At 37.8% G+C, this 21,065-nt stretch overlaps 1 protein-coding gene across 3 annotated transcripts in view; it reads left to right on the plus strand.

Moving 5' to 3' along the window:
* The window catches only part of LOC112144909 (caM kinase-like vesicle-associated protein), a 44,517-nt gene extending 26,763 nt beyond the window's left edge, over positions 1 to 17,754 (plus strand). For all 3 annotated transcript variants that reach the window (XM_024269786.2, XM_024269785.2, XM_036211374.1), the window contains 10 exons: positions 2,892 to 2,999; positions 3,071 to 3,202; positions 5,001 to 5,075; positions 5,635 to 5,773; positions 8,367 to 8,487; positions 8,562 to 8,637; positions 8,718 to 8,854; positions 8,965 to 9,043; positions 10,977 to 11,064; positions 12,896 to 17,754. In XM_024269786.2, the coding sequence (XP_024125554.1) occupies positions 2,905 to 2,999; positions 3,071 to 3,202; positions 5,001 to 5,075; positions 5,635 to 5,773; positions 8,367 to 8,487; positions 8,562 to 8,637; positions 8,718 to 8,854; positions 8,965 to 9,043; positions 10,977 to 11,064; positions 12,896 to 13,219 (1,266 nt within the window). In that variant the 5' untranslated portion in view covers positions 2,892 to 2,904 and the 3' untranslated portion in view covers positions 13,220 to 17,754. The remainder of the gene's footprint in view (positions 1 to 2,891; positions 3,000 to 3,070; positions 3,203 to 5,000; positions 5,076 to 5,634; positions 5,774 to 8,366; positions 8,488 to 8,561; positions 8,638 to 8,717; positions 8,855 to 8,964; positions 9,044 to 10,976; positions 11,065 to 12,895) is intronic.
* Positions 17,755 to 21,065: the final 3,311 nt, after the last annotated feature.

Consider the following 21,065-nt stretch of genomic DNA (forward strand, 5'->3'; position numbering starts at 1 on the left):
GTGTGGCTTGTAAAGTTAAAACTGATTTACAATTGTTATTGTTTCTTTACTGAAGATTTTTATAATTATGTCAGAATAATACTTAAAAGGTTTGATTTAGGAGCTGCAGTTTATGCACTAAAATGATGAGAGATTGTTCAGTGCTGACCTTTTTGTTACTTTTTAGCTGAAGGCAAAGATTTACAAATGTCTCCTGAGTCATGCCAGGAGACCAGCAGGGGAAATATGACTTGAACGCCAAATATGTCTTTTTTTTCCATTAGGCAGCTCTATTTGAGGTTTTGAGGCCAAAATCTGTCTCCACTGATGAGCAGACAGAGATTTGATGATGATGATGATCCGGATTGCAAGCTTAATTCTAATTAACTGAACTGTTAAAATTTTAATTTTATTTGGCCCTCAACGTTACCCGTATCTTCCTATGCTCTACTTGTGCTGCCCTTTTCACCTTTTTTCTGACATTTTTTTGCCCTGTCTGCTCCACAGTGACAGCCTTCACTCTTCCCCAAGTCCGATTCTTAGTTACTGACCACATTCTGCCTCCGATCACGCTCAAGCCTTCAGACCTGTCTGCTCTGTGGGTCCCTGTTATCGCTTCTAGGGCTGCATTTATAAAACTGTGGGAATTTCAGCGGAAATCAGGAAGTACGGCCAAATCCGAAGATGTGCAGCATAATAGAACTTTTAATGTGTGTGAGTGGGTTCATTAACCAATGAATGAATGAATAAAAGAGACACAGTAAAAGAAAAATAAAAGAAAGTGTAAAATTAGTAGTCAAGTAAAAACAATTATCAGATAAATCATACATTTTGGTTGTGATCAATCAAGATTAATCCCAATGTTTCACAACGTAAGTTGCATATGACAATAAGCTTTTGTACTCAACAGGTAAGAGAGAAAATGCTCCCCTTCATTTTTATTGTCTGAAATGTTTAAATTTATAAAGTGTTAACTCAGAAGTGTGACTTATGTGCGCAAAACACATCAACGGTAATATAAACATAACTCTAAACACTTTTGTGTCTGCAGTATTACTCCAAGAAAACAAAGACACTGATATACAGCCATAAGAAATAAGCATTGTGTTTCTGCATTTTAAATGGTCCGGGTGAATACTTGATTATGATTGACTTCTGGGTTTAGCTGCACACCTAAAAAAGAAGTTCTGGTCCCAATGTTCTGTTTGCAGGCTTCTTCAAAACAAACATCAAGCATATACAAGTATATTACTTTCTTTTGCCGCTGCAATCAAGATCAGTTCTGGCTAAGTGTTACAATGACAACAGGCCTTGTTACCTACTTGTAGTCCACCTTTTGTGAAAAACCAATCTAAGCCTAACATGTAACAAGAATGAAGTACTAAAAATCAATTGAATATTATTTGTTTTGTACGTGTCCTTGTTATGTGTGGGATAATGCCAGACAAAGTGAGCATTATCAAGAATTAACGCATGCCATGGAACCCTGAACGGTGTCTTCACGGAGTCTAATTAATTATTGTTAATAAGCATTACTTTTTTTGATTAGTCACATGCATTAACGTTGACAATCCTAAAAAATTCAACAAATTAAAAAAAACAAAATTGAAAACTTCATAAAACTACTTAAAACAATTTTTGGACTGGACTGCTACAACTTTAGGAAAACACTTCTGTCTGGAATTGCTCCAGAAACTAACATCTGACAAAGCTACCACTGCAGGAGAAATTGCAGGAGAAATGCTCTGCATTCAGACATATTCTCCCCTTCATTGTAGCATAGTTCAGCGTCCATCAGTTCTGTTCTGACAACTGATGATAATGTGGTGCAGACTGGCAAAGTTCCGTCTTCTCCCTGTTCCTTCAGACCTTTCCTAAGTCCACATAGTTGACTTCGATTCTGCCTCCAACTATCACTGACTTTGTTTCTGTCCAAACATTGCCCAAGCCTCCTTATCTGTCTCTTCTGTGGATTCTATTCACTAGAATGCAACTATCATAAAATCTGTTGGATTTATTCCTCCTACTCCTCAGCTACAAGCTCTTCACTCCCAGACCACATCCTCCTCGTCTGCTCCAGTTCTTCACCTGAATGAAGGTGTAAGAACCTCACCTTTCAGAGATGAGGAAATAAATTAAAGATGTGGGAAGTGAAGGCAACAGTTACCCAAGAGGTGATCTGGGTACTCAGGGCTCAGACTGGCAGAACAGCTTTGGCAGATCTCAGGAAAAATATTGGCGATTTCTGTCTCGAAGAGCACAGTCCTTGGAAAAGCTCATCATAAATAAACAATTGTTGGTCTGGCGATTCTGTGAATTTCATACTACATTTTTTTGGTTGAGCTGCAGGAACAGACTAATCTGTTTCTTCTCTCTGTCATCAAAGGAATGGGAAACAATGTTTTGTGTTTTTTGGGTTCTGGTTTGGCAAAATCTGAGCCTTAAACTGGGCCGGCATTAGTCAACGGGTTGAGACTGTGAGTGGATCACACCCCTAAACTTTTCTGAACAGGGTATGGTTAAGAAACTTCTCATTTCTCGGGGTACTGAGCTTAAAAGACTTGAAAGTAAACTTTGAAGGAGAGAATGGGGAAGTTGGTAGAGGTCCAGGGTGGGGCTGAGGTGTCAGTCTCATTCCAGATGAGACAGAAAAGGGTTTCGAAAAATTCCTGATTTTTACAGACTCAAACCTTATAAAGCCTGTCGTTCCCTTACAAAGGAATCTCAGGGCAACTCACAGTAGGATGTGATTCACGATACATTGCTCACAGTACCATTAGCATCACAATAGTTTTTTTTTTTAACATAAATCTGCTCAGATCAAAGCAGGTTTTTACCTTTTGGTGCACGTTCTTCTCACTCATCATGTCTTGTTTCCATCTTCTAATGAATGACTATTTGCTTCTCAACAGGTCAGAAGTGGCCATGCCATTTGGCTGTTTAACAATCGGAGAGAAGAAGGATTACCACAGTCCTTCAGACGTGACAGACAAATATGACCTGGGTCAAATTATCAAATCGTGAGTGTCTAAATGCAGAAACTGAATGATTTTATGAAAATTGCAATTACAAGTTTCTTTTCTTTCCTCAGGGAGGAGTTCTGTGAGATATTCCGAGCCAAGGACAAGACCACGATGAAAATGTTCACATGTAAAAAGTTTCTGAAAAAGGACGGAAGGAAAGTCCGCAAGGCTGCCAAAAATGAGATTCTCATCTTGAAGATGTGAGTCTTTGCTGTTCTTGATTATGTTAATCAAAAGAACATAAAACAGAAAGGTTGTTTTTGCTGTTCTTTTCCCACAACATGTCATTTATTAAAAAAAGGGAAAAAAAAAACAATTTTTAAAGAAACCACAATTAGCTATTTTTATCAATTAGAAATTGAAATTTTATTAATTTAATATATGATTATGCTGAGTAAAAGACAGGCTTAATAAACGACTAGCACAACCAAACAGTAGAGCACATTTAGAAAACATTGTAAAAACGTATGTATTATTCTCCCTTGGAAATAAGCAGCATAAAAAAACATTAGTTTCTATTGTTTTTGACTGGATTAGATAGTTAAAGTCCCATTACAATCATATTTGATCTGTAAAACTTTTCCCAGTGGTCTTTAAATAATGATTATGCAATTTTTAGGCAAAAAAAAGTCATTTTATAGGAAATAGTCTCATGTCAGGAATTCAGCCAAAATTTTCCTCAGAGTTGTGTACAGGACTGTTGGCATGGAAGTAAGCCTCCACTTATATCCCATCATCCTTTTGTTTACACCTTCTCCCACTAGCTTACAGCCTCTCACAAACCCAACCAAACATTAGCGGTGCAACAAAATTGGATAAGCAATATCAAAGCTATCAGGCCATATAGTCTTGAGCCAGGTGCCAGCTCAGATGAGGAAAACAAAGATGCACACAGATCTATTTGTCAACAATTGGATGCTTCAGGATGGAGCAGAGCAGAGGTGCTCACCCATTTCAGTTGCTGCGTCACAACTGAGACCTTTTTCAAACAGCATTTTTTCATCTGCTCCTGATTCATCAAAATTTGAATAAATAAATACTCAGAAATGCAATTTTGATCTTAAATTATTTTATGCATGTCCTCCATCGTGAGGAAAACACCACAAGAACATGTTAAAAACACAATTATCATTGGAGTGAGTCTTTAAAGGGTTAAATAATAAATGAATGTGGACCAAAAGGAGAAATAGACATTTCAGATATTTGACAGACTAACTGCTGCAGGTCCTGTTGTACATGCATTTAAACATTTTTACTGGTTATTATTATTTGTTGTTAGGTGCTTCTTTAAATTTTTTTTTGAATTAAGATGATTTTTTTAAGGACATTGTGTTTTTATTTTATGTTTTCTTTACGGCCTTTTATTATGCTTTTTGTGCAAAACTTTGGGTGACATTGATTGTTGTAAATATGCTAAAAACAGAAATTGATATATATGAATGAGTTGGCTCATGATCTGCTTGTGATGACCCAACTTTAATACTTGAGACTTGTATATGAGTGACTCAACGCCTCCTCCTCACAACAATGACTGGTGCTATTTGTGCCAGTTAGCATCTTTCTTTCAGACGTGCAAAACAGAAACGTATAATATTTAAGATGTACTCAAACACACAAATAGTTATGATAAGAGGAAAATAGAAAACAACAAACTGATTATTGAGCCACAATATTGTTTAGTTCCTTGCATGAATTGATTGTATTGCACATTCTCAAAATAAAAATATGGTATTATTATTTATAAAGGACATTTTACCCTCTATATGTATAAAAAATCTGTTTTGTTTTCTATTTTGGCCACATCTCCTGATATTTATAAGATGCATCTTTATTGTCTGTGTAATTTTATCCTTAGTTTTTCTAATATATATATTTTTTCTTCAACCTATCTGACCAAAAGAGTTCATTCATTAAATTTGGGGTTTAAATTCTCCCTCTGAGTGAGTAAATGTTTCAAATATAACCTCCTGACTCATTAAATCACTTTCTCCTTTCCAGGGTAAAGCATCCCAACATCCTGCAACTGGTTGACGTTTATGAGACCAAGAAAGAGTACTTCCTCTTCCTTGAACTGTGAGTCTGACGGGTTTAAAGGAGGAACAATGATCTGTGTTTGTCTTTGTCTAAACCTGAACTGTTGGCGTCTGTTTTCTTGCTTAAGGCTCTGCTGATATCGAAACAGCTCTCAGCTCAAAATCATTTAGTATTCAGATGTAATCAGATGCTGCTTTCTCATCAGCATGTCTTCTTGGGGAGTTTGAGGAATTTCTTTGCAAATTCTAAATGTGGAAATGCAAATTTGAGCTCCTTTGAAAAACTCTTGTGGGATAAGGATTTTGCTGAGACTAAAACCAAACAAACACAAAGAGCCCCCCCATGGGGCCAGAACACTTGTCATTTCCCTTGCGGTTTTCTTTTACTGGAAAGTCAACTCTTTCAAAGAAAAATTCCAAATTTTGTCAGGTTGCAATCATGCATTTTTATATCAACGTCTTCTGCATGAATTGAGAAAACTGAAGACAAATGATCCAGAAATTAGGAGGTAATAGAAGTACAAACTTCTGAAAAATTATCTTAACAAAAAGCAAACTCTAAACACAATGCTGGTCTCCCCTTCTCCCCCATCCCACAGTGCAACAGGCAGAGAGGTGTTTGACTGGATCCTCGATCAAGGCTATTACTCGGAGCGGGACACCAGCAACGTGGTGCGCCAAGTGCTGGAGGCAGTGGCCTACCTGCACTCCCTGCACATCGTTCATAGAAACCTCAAGGTGAAGTTTGGAAACACAATGCAACAACAAACCAGCAAAATAAGACCGACATATGCACACTTGTTGGCTGTTAAGAACTAATATCATACAAAACATGAGTCAAAACACACAAGTGGACTAAAAGATGGCTGATTTGATCACGGGTGCAGGACTTATGCTCATGACTATTAATTTAATGTATTGTAGTGCTGGAAACCTGCTTGCAAGAAACCTGACCCCCTGCCCGGATGGGGGGAGCAGGAGACCCCCACTCGGTATAGACATCTGGAGGGATGTAAGATCATGTACTCGTTGCACAATCCGCGAACCGTGCATGAACTGTGCAGGATTATTGCAAAATATCATTTAAAAATGATTAAAAATGTACAATTTTTGATGTGATATGTGCACTGTATATACAATATAAAAGTAATACATCGGTAGTACATACGTGAAAGGTCCGTTAGACATATGTGGACATACATAGAACGGTCGTGGAAAGCCACATATTTGCATATGCATCTTGCAAAAATCCCGCCCCATTCCGAAGATTTACATAATAATGGCATATAAGCTACATAAAATTTGCTTAAACTGCGTAACTCTCAAACCATAAAAGAATTTGAAAAGATCAAAACTGAATTCACGTAAAGACCTGTCGGCCGATGGACATCGGAACACATCAACAAATGACAAACGCAAAAAAAAAACATTTATGAATTGCGTGTATCAAGTAATTTTATGCATGGACAATGCACGAATTGTATATAGCAGCAGAGTTACACGACCCTTAGGAGGAACTTTAAGGTTTTCTCTGCAGCAACAGATCTAAGGAGTCTGCGACTCAGGCTGAAAATATTTGAGTGGAGAAAGCTCAAAATAATCCCTCTAGAGTAGGATGTTCAAGTCATAGCAGTGCACACGCTGATGCCAGTCAGCCTGTATCTGTACTGATGATGGGCGATAATGTCCTCTTAGGAAGGATCTGAGAAGGGTACAGGCAGGGGTAAGGGCTCTCAGTGTCAGCGTCCCCAGAGCACACGAGCCAGGAGAAGAAGAGGAAGAGTGCAGGAGAGATGGAGGAGAAGAGGCTGTGCACGAAAGAAGCATCCAAGATTAAAGTATAAGACTAACAAAAACAGGGAAATTGAAAGACATAAATAATGGCAGCATTAATTAACATGATTCATATCAGCTCTCACTGCATCCAGAAGCTCCAAAGTGGTAATAATGGACATTAATACGTCTCATTAATAGCCTCTGGCATTCCAAAGGTATTTACATTAGAAAAGATGTGCTCCTTTTGTCGCCTCCTGCTCGGAACAATGACTGCTGACATTTTGGAGGAAAGTTGTGTCAGTTTGCAGCTGCCTTTCAGGTGTGCAAAACACAGGTGCGAATCAGTGGCTGTTCAGTCAAATCCAGAGGTTCACTCCTCCCTACGGTGGCCTTGAAGAGTAAATCACATCAATAAATCACTCAGTGAAAAGACATGACAAAGATCACAAAAAGCAAAACAAATAATTTGAAAAATAGCATATAAAAAAAAGAAATACCAGAATCTAAATTAAAAACAAACAGCAAAAGTAAATTCTGAAAACCAAAATGAAATGTAAAAAATGTAACAATATCAGAAACCAGAACTTTCAATGCGAAATAACTTCTGATTAAAAAGTGAAAAGGTGTCATCATCCAATCAATGATGTCTTATAATGTCTACCTTTTCCTTTATCTTATTTTCTTTGTTTCCTTTTTTAGCATTTCATTTTGATTTCTAGAAATTACTTTCTGTTTTTGTAAGCATTTCCTTTATAGTTTTTGTTAAATTATTTTGAAATTGTGTTTTATTTTCTTTGATTCACATTTTGGTTTCCTGAGTTTTGATTTCTAAAATATAATATTGCTTATATTATGATTTGTCTTGCTTTTCTAATTGTTGTGATCTGTGATATGTTTTTGCATTGAGGTTTTAGTTGTGATTTGCTCCTCAGGGCCACCGTACTTCCCTTTTTTTTATGTACTACCAGAAATGTTGATTTTTGTGTTCACTGAGTTCTAGATGGTCAATCTTGGATTTCTTGCCCACATATCTCATCTGGTTGTGGACCAAATACATTTTTTTCTGATCTAAAGTTTTGTGAAGCAGACGTGTGGAACAATTAGCAGGCGATTCAAGCTACAGGAGGAGATTACGCTCATCAGGAAGAGATTACCCCCAAGTCAATAACTCCTACTTAACTGCTGTAGTGACTATATTTTACTGAGTTGTTTTGAGGTGGCTTTAAATGATCCTTTTCTAAACCACTGATGGTACTGCAATTTATAATTCTCATAGAGAAGTGACTGTAAATGCAGCAGCACAAACCTAAAACAAAACTGTTGCAACATTTAAAACAGGAGCTGGAGAAACGTAGCATCCGAGTGGGTGTGCGTTCAACCCCCCTTTAGAATGATTGATGATATGCAAATGTTGAAACAGAATAAGCTCTAATACAGTTTTACTGTTTTTCTTATGATTATGGATATTTGGATGACCAACATCTCACTAAAAAGGCATTCTAAACTATGGAAGTGCAGCAAAGAAAAGTTGAAAAATGAATGTGGTTTCCCACAGTTGGAGAACTTGGTGTACTACAACCGCCTAAAGCACTCCAAAATAGTCATCAGTGACTTCCATCTTGCCAAGCTGGAGAACGGGCTGATCAAAGAACCTTGTGGGACACCAGAGTACTTGGGTGAGAATATATTAGAAGGCATGTTAATGATGGGGTGACGGCGTGTTCTCTAGAAACTCTGTTGTGCTGTGCAGCTCCTGAGGTGGTTGGCAGACAGCGGTACGGACGACCTGTGGACTGCTGGGCGACGGGTGTCATCACATACATTCTGTAAGTTGTGAGCAGAAGAATTGAAGGAGAGTTGACTTCACATGAAGCTGTTTATGTTACTTTAACTGCTCTTTCGTCAGGTTGTCCGGAAACCCTCCTTTCTATGATGAAACTGATGATGACGACTATGAAAACCACGACAAGAATCTGTTTCGAAAGATACTGGCGGGAGATTATGAGTTTGACTCGCCGTACTGGGATGAAATTTCTGATTCAGGTACGTGAAAGGTTGTGTTTCTTATTGGTGACCGCTCTAATCCATTGTGTTGACACTATGATCCGGAGAGTACAATGCTTCCTTGTTTAGTTCCATATCTGCTTCTTCAGCTAAGAGTCTGGTTGCCCGTTTGATGGAGGTGGATCAAGACCAGAGACTGACCGCCCAGGAGGCTATAAACCATGAATGGTAGGCAGATAAACTCACTTTAAAACAAACTCTGAACATCATCTGTGTCATAGGAAGTCCTAATAAAAGTATTTACACTTGTGGACTTTTAAGGTGGACCTTTATTCATTTTGAACAATGACGTTTAAGGAGGCCGAAAACGTTCGGTCCATTTTTTTTTCTTTTCTTTCCTCGTTATCACAAAAAATGAATTTTGTTTTCTCATGATAACAACATAATGAAGAATATACTTAAGCATGCCTCTCTTGCTTTCCTGCACTGAGATGTCGAGACTTTAGCTGTTTTAAGTCTCTTTATTTTGTAATTAACAACAAAAGCAGCATAAGAAACGTTCCTAAAAGTTGTTTTTTCAGTCAATCTTTTGATTTATTAGTGGATCTATGCTGATCAAACGCATTTATTTTGTCTCATTCACCAGCTTCGTGGTGCGTTCACAGAGCTCTGGACACTAGCAGACCCAAACAGCCACTCAGTCCGTAACAATTTTTTTTTTTTTTCATTTTCAAACAATCCGCAGAAAAACAAAGCAGTTCGTCAGATAAAATATCAAAAACAATTACATTAATTAATCATAAATTGATAGGTTGCTCTGGTGTTCAACAGGCTCGTCGACCCAGGGTTCTGTCGATACTTTCCCTAAAACCCCTGAAAACAGCTTGAATGATGGAACCCTGAGTCATGGAGCCTTTCTGCCTGGTGCATTCAGTGAGCTCCGGACATCCACACCAAAAGGAAAGCAGTTTATCAGAGTAAATGTTCAACACCAGTTTTATAATTTTTTGATTTAATAGTGTCCACGTTTTTTTCTGAAAACCTGCTTAATTTTGCTGCAGATTGTATAAAAATCGTTTCGTAGCAGACTAAGTTGGGCTGAGTGGCTGTTTGGATTCTCTAATTTCTGGAGCTCACTGGACGCACCATGTGGAGAAGACTGGGCTCTGTCAATGAACCTGTTTGTTTGGAGGTTTTAGGGAGATAAAAGTGGGGCTGGTGCGTGGGATGGAACATAGCCGTTTGAGGAGCGTAGATCCACTAATAAATCAAAGAATAGACTAAAAAACAACTTTAATGGAGTGTTTTCTTATGCTGTCTTTTTTATTAACCACAAAATAAGGAGACCTAAAACAGGTAAAGTTTTGGCGTCTCAGTGCAGGAAAGGAAGAGTTTGACACTACAGTATATTCTTCATTATCTTGTTATCACGAGAAAACAAATTTTGTTTTCTCGTGATAACAATGGGATTATCCCAAAAAAACAATAAATAAAAAAGTAGGACGGGCTGTTTTCAGCAACTTTCAACAGCATGAACAAAAAAAGTCCTACTTTAACCTTTTTTACTTTAGAGGTCCCTTTGATAGCAAATAAACGACATACACCAAAAGACACTAAGCAAAGAGAAAATACTCACTTCAGAAAACACAGTTCACATTTGATGGAAAACTAGATCCTAAAATGATTGTAGACTGTAACTTTTGTTCCACCATTCTCAGTTCAGAGACATTGTCTCTAATTGAGCTATAGAGATAGAGGAACACCCATTACATCATGAAACCATATTTCATATTATTCAGTTTTACCTACAAATTACCTAAACTGATGTTTTTTACTGTACAAATTTCATGAAGAGCACTTGAGTAGACAGATAAATATCTATATATTACATCTATATATATATATATATATATACACAATTTAAAGATATAACTTTTTTCAAAAAATAAATAAAGGCATTTTGTATCTTTAAAGATGAATAAAAACACTTAGTAAAAGAATCTTACCTGATTTTATCATAATTTATGCATTAGAAGGTTAATAAAACTTCTGATCAAAATAAGTTTCAAACTTGCAGAAGTTTACCTATCACAGAAAAAAATAAAAGGATGCTGGGGAGAACATGGAGTGTTCATTTTTTTTATTTTATTTTCTGATGCAGGATCTCTGGTGGTGCAGCTTCAGACAAGAACATCAAGGAAAATGTGTGCGCTCAGATAGAAAAGAACTTTGCCAGAGCCAAATGGAAGGTAGGAGTTTCTTTTAGAGTTTGGGAGAATGCAGAGTTAACTCTTCATCATTTTTACCGTCCTTGAACAAGGAGGAATTGAATTTCATCACCAACAGACTGTGAGCTGAAGATAAAAGCTGCAGGTCTTGGAAAGAAACATGGAGGGAAGACAAAATGGGAATTGGTTTTTCGTGCTCATGGAAACTACCTGGTGCACATGGAACAAAATTTTGTCTATTTCTGGAAGAATAGCAATGCTTTCTTCCTGCTCTCTTGAAACTTTTAGATTTAAAATCTACAGTGCACACCAGACCTCCACAAAAACAAGGTAAAGATTTTGCAAAATTCCAAACTCCTATTCTTAACAATTAATCCACACTATCAAATTCACAAAAGGTGCTTCCTAGTTTCATCAGTGATGCATTTTCACATTAAAAATCTATGTATCTCGCAATTATTCTTGTAATTTCTTTGCACATGTTCTCATGTACTTTTTAGTTTAGCATGTTTCACCTTTTTGATTTGTAAATTAGTGGCAGCTGAGGGAAAGGTTTGATAAACGCCTCCTCACTCTTTATTCAGGAGGGGAGGGGAGCTTGGGCTGTTTATTGTTGTTTAGCACTATTTTTTTGCTATTTTGACACCACTCTGTCATTGCCGTTTTCTTTGCTGTCGCCATTTCTGCCCTTTATTAATCAAAATTAAAATGGACAGCAGAGTTTTCATAGGAAAGATCTGTGTCATACACAGAACTGAATCCATCAGCTCCTCAGGAGGCTTAAACATGAAAGTCGCCTCAACAATTAATTTAGCAGATGCCTCTGTTTTGTTTGTTCCAATTAGGTGCTATGTGGGATTATGTGTCTTGCCTGAGGACACAATGTCTAGGCTCAAAATTTTAACTCTCAAGAGTTGACAAATTAGCATTACAATGTTAGTATCAGATGATAATTGTGTGAGGAGATCAGCTTTGGTTGACATATTTCTGAGTTGGACAAATACAGATTTAGTATTCCACTTTAAGAACTATCATCTAAAACCGAGGTGTCCAAACTTTTGCAGGAGAGGTGAAAGCGTTAGAACCCCTGCTGTCACTCCCAGAAGCCTCGAAACCATTTTCCATCTACAATTATCACTCCCAGCAGTATTTTGTCAGAGCACTGGGTGAAGTCTTGTTTAAGCCACTGCCTGCATCACTGAGCGTTCACATCCTGTCCTGATCTTCTGTTTCGTCTGATGCTGCTTCCTCTCTACCTCTGATTGCTTGGCTCCTTCCCCGACCCTTACCTGGACCCTGACCACTCTGGTTGTTTACTGATGACCTCACGCTCGTGTTTGACTTCTGCCTGCTGACCTTGATTTAGCTTAGTGGTCTTTTAGCTGTGCTTCACTCCTTTTTCTTGCTGCACTTGGATCCAGCTGTCTGCTTGTTTGTGACAACGCCAGTCTGAAAACAAACCAAACACAAGGTTCGGGTCTTGATCTGGACCAAACTAAACTGACTTTTCCAGTCTGAAAACACCCTAAGTCTTAGAGTCAACAGAGCAACAGAGAGTGTAGGAAAGAGGTGAAGAGGTAAGAAGGTTGGGATTGGTGACAAAAGAGCATCAGTAGAAAAGGAAAGGTGCAGAAGACTAATCAGAGCAGACATGTTGTTTGTTGGTGCTTTCATGCAACAAAAAAGCCACCAAGCTTTCAATTGAAACTTTGGCTTTTAACCAAAGTAGCAAACAATAGAGTCCCATCCCAACCCCACAGTCCAGGGATGGACTATAGACCACACAAAAATAGTACGGATCATCTTTTTAAATTATAAAAGTTTGAGAAATAGGGTTTTCTGTTTTTTTCAGAAAGCTGTACGAGTCACCACTATCATGAAGAGACTTCGGGCACCAGAGCAGAGTGAGTCCAAGCCAGCCACCCCTGCATCCAGCCTTTTAGCTGCGCAGACCACCGCCGACGCCCCTGCGCCTACAGCAGCAGTAGAGGGGACCCCTGCTGTCACAGAGCAGCTAGTCGCAGGGGAAATGAGCCAACAGGTGCCGCAGGCCGAAGCCGCAGCATCAGCTGAAGAACCACAAGAACCGCAGGAGGGCGAGCCCACAAATCGCTGCAACGGGGAAGCCTCGGCCACGCTTTTCACCGCTGGAGAAGCTGCAAAGGAGCAGGGTTAAAATTCTGTGTAACCTCTGCACCAACCCCTTTCTTACTGTATATTAGCTGCTAGCATGGTGACACTGAATCTGCTTTTCTTTCACTTGCAGCTTTAGCATCACCTCATGGAGGCTACCTTTCCTGAGTGATGCGTTGCATTGGCTGTTTTGATTTTATGACGTAATTTTTTTCCACTGATCTTCAGGTGGGATTTACAGTTTTCATGTGGAGCTCATGGTTTCCAGCTAAAGTAGTGATTTTATGGAAAAAGTAAATTCATCAGAAAATTATTTTGATCAGAATTTTAAAAAAAGCCAGTTTGGGGAAACCACTGCTCACCAATTAAGAAATTAAACAATTTGTTCTGATAATCACTATTACGGCTTTTCTCTGCCAATTATACCAAGAGCTGGTCACTCTCATGCTTGGAGAAGATTATTTGTATTTCACATTGGAAATACATGTTTGCTGTCTAATAAACTGCCAGATATTGTGCATTAAACACTGCTGACTTTGGTGACTGGGAGCTTTAAAACCCAGAACTGTAATTTTTGAATGAGGCAGCTTCACACAAAAAGCACACACAAACACTATTTCCCTTTGCTGATTTCCTGCTCAGGAAGCAATCTCACAGTGTAAGTGTAAAGACTGTACATAGAAACCTTTGTAGAAATAGCTTTCACAGCATGCGTTCTTACTTTTGCTGTTTACGTACTCCCACCTTATGCATTTCTACCAGGCTTGTCTTAGCGCTAGTCTCCGCTTTCTAACCCTATTGCCTTGTCAATGCTAAAGTTCTTTTTCAAAAAGATGGATAAATTACATTACTGTTACCCTATGCCCTTGCTGTTAATGTAAGTTACATCAGCTAAAAAAAAAGCTTTGATGCATCTGAGTTTATCTGTAGCTTTTGTTTAAACTCATTGCAGGAGATGTACTTTAACCAGTCTGGACCGTCTTCTGGTTCTGTGCTTCGTGTCAAAACACCTCGACTGAAAAACCACTCATGTCTTAATATTTTATTGAAACTTTTGATAAAAGACATGCGCCATCCTCCTGGCTTTGTGGCGACCGAGGTTATCATGACTTTGTTGAGCTGTAAAAAATACATCATAAGGTATATGTTTGACGGTGTTTATCATCAGAGAGCTTTTATTTTCATACATTTTTGAGTTGTGTCTCTAGTCCCCTTGAGTATTAACAATTTGCTACAAATACAGATCTTCACACTTGAGAAAGTTTAGCAATATTTGACTGGCTGCAAAAACTGTGACTCTTAGTGTCCTTTTAGATGTATCTGTTCAGTTGAAGTCTGTAGTCTTCTCCAGCTGTCTGGCCCATACGAAACCCGGCACATTCAGCTGCTGTACTGATTGATAAGCTGTGACAAACCCTGAAACACAAGGTTTTAGTGCCTGGCAGCATGCCCTGCAGGTACCAGACTCTGTTCAATTATCCCATCGGTTTAAAGCTGGGATTTGGTTCTGAGTCAAACTGAATACAACAAAGTTAAACACATGAATTCTGCTAAAGTTTTCACTCATAAGTGTCCATTGTTGCTTGTATGACTACATAAACACCCATAGATGCTAGATGACAGTTTTTTTTGCAAAGCAGACATGCAGACAGCATGCCAACTTTAGCACACTATGCTAACTTGAGCTGCGGGGTTGTTGTTGCCAGAACTAGACAACGGTATTTGCAATAGAAACAGTTGCATGATTCTAACAGACAGAGCCCATAAAACAGCAACATGCTAACTTTAGTGTTAGCCTGCTTGTCTTAAAATAACAGCTGTAAATGCTCAATAACTAGATTGTGATGTGTTCTGTTTTGTTTTGTTACTTTTTAAAAAATATTTGTTTAGAAATATGGAAACACATCAAGACTTCTACAGAGAAGTACCAACTACACATGGAATGAAGTGGTACACTATGCATAATAAAGAAAGGTACCAGTTCAATGCAAGAAAGTAGAGTAGCCTACTCTACTATTTGGTAGAATGTCCTAGTAAAAAAAAAAAGAAAGTAAAATCCGGGTTTTGGGTAATCAAAGTTGAGATGGATCAAATGTAATCTTCATAATATGGAATAATGAAACAATTCACAATATAACTTCACCAGTGGCTCTGAAATATCATAGCATACACTGGATAACATTCATTTATCTCTATTTTTGTTATCCTCTGTCACAAATTTTTCTTTTTAACATTCTCCTAACCTGAACTTTTTCATTCCACCTTCAAGTCTCCGTACCTGCTTTCCTCACTCCAGAAGACACTTCAACTATGTTCCATCCAGTCTCCTCAGTCCTTTTAACTGTAATGCTACAAACACACCAGGCATGTGTGGGGCGTTTAAGAATGTGCTAAATGTCGTTTTTTTTTTTGCGCTAATAGCAGACAGTGTCCAGGTCGGCTGTTACCCAATGCTAGCCCATGTGCTCACAGTTGGAACAAATCTTGCTGCAGGCTTTTTCTTTCACTGCTCTGTTACAATATATGAAAGACTTAGTGTCATTTAATTTTGGCTGGACAAAGTCTGATTATTAGTTTCTCCTCCAATATCAATTTTCAAACGGTTGGCACTTCCGTGTTATGAAAAGACACCATACATACATCACTACCAAAGTCCCTGATTGGTCAAAGTTTAGTTGAAAAATGTTGTAGTTATTCGTGGACGTGAGAGTTTTGAACATGGAAGCCTGAAATGAGCATATACCTGTGTTTACATAGATGTTTCATTGAAATAGTGGCTCAAATGCGTGTTTCCAAGCCTGATGTGATCGTAGCATAACTTCCATTCATCTTGAAGAACCTTCTGATCTCCCAAAGTCTGTTTCAACTCCTCCTAAAAACCACCATTTGGTCATTTGTACATCATCTTCATTTTCCTCACCACTAGTCATTCTACACACCACTATCCTATGCTATCCGGGGTACGCTCTCCCCAACCACGACTTGGAGTCACTAATCTGTTTTAGATTACCATGTCTGCTTTTTTGCTTCTCTCTCCATGGTTATATCACTCTTTACAATGCTCCTCTCTTTTGTTTTTTATGGGGGGGATGTCTTCACCACTGCCATGTCTATTCCATCGATAAACTTCCCCACTGTCTGTGCTTCTGCACTTCTCCATCACCTCCTCATCATCTCTGCTTCCCTCACCTAAATGTCCATTAAAATTTGCTCCAATCAACACTGTTTTCCTCTGGCCATACCCTGGATAACCTTATCCATTTCCCTCCAGAATTTCTTCTCCTCCTTAAGCTCACATTTTACCTAGGGGGCACAACCACTGCCAAATGCAACACCACATCTCCAACTGCCACTTTCTGACTCATCACCCTGTGTGATGTTCTCTTCACCTCTAGAAGATTCTTGGAGAGCTGTTCCTCTTTCCATGATAAAATGGCTTGAAGCTGCTCCCAATCTATAAGCCTGGCTCCTTTTCCAAGCATTTCTGCTTTTCCTATTTCCATGAAGTCGCCAAACTCCAGTTTTCCTTTTGAAACTCCAACATGCAGGCATGCACAGTGCTGGAAAGATCAGTAAAAAATAAAAAGTCCAAACACAGACTAAAAGCCATAAATCTGATGTAAGTGAAACAAACCATGATTTCTGTTTGGTAAATTTGTCTAAATTGAACTCGGTGTCAGAAACTGTGAGAAAGCTGATCACTTTTGTTGTAAAAGATACATTTTAACTTTTTTTATTATTGTACTGTTATCGTTTTTCTACGTTCTTTTTTTACTTTCTTTTCATTGTTCTTTTTTAACACATTTAGGTCAAACATACAGAAGGGGAATTTTCTATGTTAAATAAGATTATGTTCATTTGATTGGCCATATTTAGTTTAATATGTCTAAGAATAAAAGATTGCAATATGAAGGGACCTTTCAAAAACAACCATCAATGAATACAAAAATAGGGTAAAACAGTGTGACTACAGCCTGTTATCAACACGACATGGCAGGGCACAACTGGATGAATAAGACTCCAGAGTTTAGACACTGCAGATAGTAGATGATGGTTTGGTGAAAATGTTTGGATTTGGTGGAGATAGAGCTGGATGAAAGAAAAGGGTTTGCATGACAGCATGTCGAAAAGCATGTAGAAAGATGGGCGATTTTAACATTTCAAAAAGACTGATTTTGTTTTGGCTCAGAGTGGTGAGAATATTTATGAATAAAGAAAAACTGGCAACACATAGCTTGCTGAATTGAAAGACCAATTTTACTAATCAATGCTTCGCTTCAGTATTGAGACTTAATCAGATGGATGTCAGAAACATGTGAGATGATTTTTTTTTTACATTATGTGTTTAGTTGACAAAAGTAGTTAAAATTCAGAAGCAATTTCTATTCCAGCACTTTTCCTATAGTATCTATTGTTTGTATTTTCATTTTTTTTATGCACTTACAGGATTGTGACGGTACAATGTTTACCAGGACCAACAGCCACCTGTAGGTTCTGTACCACACTTGTGAGCTCTGTAACTTACTAGTTGACTGACTTGATGATTTTGATGGTAATAAAATTAATTCATCTGTTTAATTGTTTCATGTTGGGTTTTTTTTTTAGATCACACTCAGTAGACAGAAGGTGCACAGCAGCTTTCTATGCAGGATTATTTTGAGAAAATGTGGGAAAGAGCCTCCATCATCACCCTCTGTGCTCGATGAGCTCAAGCTTCGCTGCCATCCTAGTGGACTGGGAACTCATGATACAGAAGAATCCCAGGAGTGTCGTTTAGTGACATTTTCTAAGATGCTTAAACTGCAAGAATGTTGAAATGCAGCTGTGCCCTGTGGGTTGGAGAGGGTTTCTCCCTCGTTTAGTGGCTGTTGTGCCGCTCTCTGTATGAGCACCAAAACTCAAGGGATCCAAACCCAGTGTCTGTGTGTGGATGACTCCATTAAGAATGTCAGTGTAAGAACGCTGCTTCTGTCAGACAGACGTGTGGAAATGACAGACCATGGAGCATCTTTACCAAGAAGAAAGGGGAACTTCAGAAACATACACTGTCTGAAAATGCCACTGGAAAAGTTTTCCTATTTTTAATTTGAAGCTACAGGCTAACTCTGTCAGACTGAGATGAGTGCATGACACTTTGAGATGAGTTAAGGCTCAACTTGAGGGTTTAAATAACAGAAAAAAAACATCAAATCTTAGTTGTCATGCACAACATTCCATTTTTATTGTCACAAAGGTCACTCCAGCAGATCTTGGCAATTGTCTTGTTGCTCGTTACATGCCTTTTCCTGTCGGAAATCTTCCACGAGTTGTAACAGTGGTGATAGCTTAGCTTCAAGCTCCAGCAGACCTGTTAGCTTAGGCTCATTCAGAGATTTCCTTGAATATCCCTGAGTGCGATTTTGATCTCCGTCAAATCGGCTTCAAAGTTTTTCTTCGGTGCCATGTTCAACTCTCCTCGTTGCGGTAGCTAGATCGAACAGATCGAGATAGCAGTAACATCCAAATCAGGAGCCTCACTTGCAATTGAACTGAGGGACGTTTTTGTCATTTTGCTGTGAGAATCCGTTAAAGAAAATGTATTTCCAGAACTGCTGTTTTTATTTCAAATAAGTGATAATTGTATTTCCTCTAATTCTAATATTTAATCAAACCTTATAACCTTGTGCTCTCTTATGGAGTCCAGATGACCCCACCCTCATATTGATGTGTGATCCCTCCCATGACAAAGGTGGACAGGATTTTATGTGTTCCACAGACACCAGTGAAGATAAAAAAATCCTTGAGAATAAAAGTTCAGCGCTGTCTTGTGGGTTCCAGATATCGCGACTTGTAATGTAGCACAAGGGTTACTAAAAACTAAGTTAGAAATGAAGTAAATTGGTTATTTTATTAGAGATATAAAAAGGAATTCTGTACAAATTCTTGACTTTGTAATTTTTAATTACCTGCAGAAATGAAGTTATTTAATTATAAAGCAGTTTCTAAATATATGTAAACTTTTGCTCCTTTAAACTACATCAAAAACATCTCATATTGTAAAAATGATGTACTTTCCTTTATCTTCCCTTCTCAATTAAATCTTTCTCTGAGTTTACTACTACTACTATGTCCTGTCTTCAGTTTTTTTAGTAATATTGCAATTATTATACCAGTTTTTGCAATTGGTGTTGTTATGGAATATAATTGTGCCTATACTGATAGGGAAAACGAATAAAAAACTGAGATCCTTTCAACCTTGAAGTTCATGTAATATTTTTAAGATAAGATTTGAGGCATCATTTGAGGAGGCTGGCATCTGGGAATGGATTCTGGGTCAGGAACTTGATGGATCAAAGGAAAGACAAATGTCTCCATAATATTTCATTTTAGTGGTCATTAATGTGTATAACTTGGTATAGTTTATACTAGAGTGAAAGGTCTGTAAGACAATTTCTATGCTTAGGACGGTTCTATAAGGCGAAGCACCCAGTGTTCAGCTGTTTTATATGGCTTTGTAAACAAATTTACAACATAGAAAATGTGTATATCAAATATATTATCACATATATCAAACAATCATGTTCTTCAGCATGAATTCAGATGTAGATATGACTGGCTTTCAAAAACTGAAATATGCACAGCAAATCAGATATTGCGTTAAAAAATATGTCCCCACTGTTATTCAACCAACTGACCACTAGATGTCAGGCTACACCAAATTACACGACCACACTATGTTGACTTCAAACTTGGCTAAATCTGTATACATCCTGATTAAAACTCAAACCTTTGGAAACTTCTATTGCTGAAAGAATGATTAAAAAAGGCAAGGCAAGTTTATTTGTATAGCACATTTTATGTGCAGAGACAATTCAAAGTGCTTTACATAAAACATTAAAAGAAACAATCAAAAGAAACAGTAAACGTGTGATCATTAAAAACAAAATTAAAAGAAAGTAAAAAGATTTTAATTTAAATCATCTTTTGGATAATGGAGAAAGTCTGAAAGAGTTGGTTGTCCTAAAATGCTTTTGAAGCCTTGCTGGATTAGAGACAACAAAACATCCAGAACACAAGCAGTTAAGCTGACTTTTTCAGGCAAAAACTCCTAAACTGCAACAGACAAATCTGTCTCTACAGGTAACCTGCAACTGTTCTGGTGAATATATTAAATTTAAAAAGCATGCAGCTAACAGGAAGCTCCTGAGAAGAAAACTCTTCAAAGTCACAAAATCTTACTTTGGAAAAAAAAAAAAAAAACTTTCAGAACTAAGATGTATCAGAACATCTGAATACTATGCTATGACTGCTGTCATCTCAACAGTCAGTTTATTCATATTCTTTATCAGAAAACTGGGTATGTGAGTGAAATATAAAAATAAACTTGTTTGAGCCTTCAGAAATATTTCCAGGGAGATGATTCCTGGTGTGAAATGCAGCAGAACACGGCTGGATCTGCAACTCCTTCATTAATGACTTCAGCTTATGAGAGGAGCAGTTTATTGATGCAACTACTTCTTGCTTTAACAATATGGCAGCAGGTTATGTCAGATATCGGCTGGATGGTATTGGAAAATATTACCCACTGCTCAGAAAAACAGCTCTGACTTTAAGTCTTTATTTTGTCACTTCCTATATATGAGGAAATGTTTTTTCTGCTTAAACAAAACAAACCACATTTAAGACTGACTGTTTGTTTATACAAAACCTTATATATTACTTTTTTTAAATTCGTTTTTTACACAGATTTAAAATAATGTGTTTGTGCTTTTTCTTGGAATAATCAGCAGAGGGCAGTGTTGCTCTGTCCTTGTTTCATCTTACAGGAACAAGATGCTGCAAACCAACCAGTTACATGCTTTTCCAAACTCCAAGTCAAATTCTGAAGCTAAACATTTGTTTGTGATCAA

This window comes from Oryzias melastigma, linkage group LG1 (assembly GCF_002922805.2).
Source record: "Oryzias melastigma strain HK-1 linkage group LG1, ASM292280v2, whole genome shotgun sequence".
In the NCBI taxonomy this organism is placed as follows: Eukaryota; Metazoa; Chordata; class Actinopteri; order Beloniformes; family Adrianichthyidae; genus Oryzias; species Oryzias melastigma.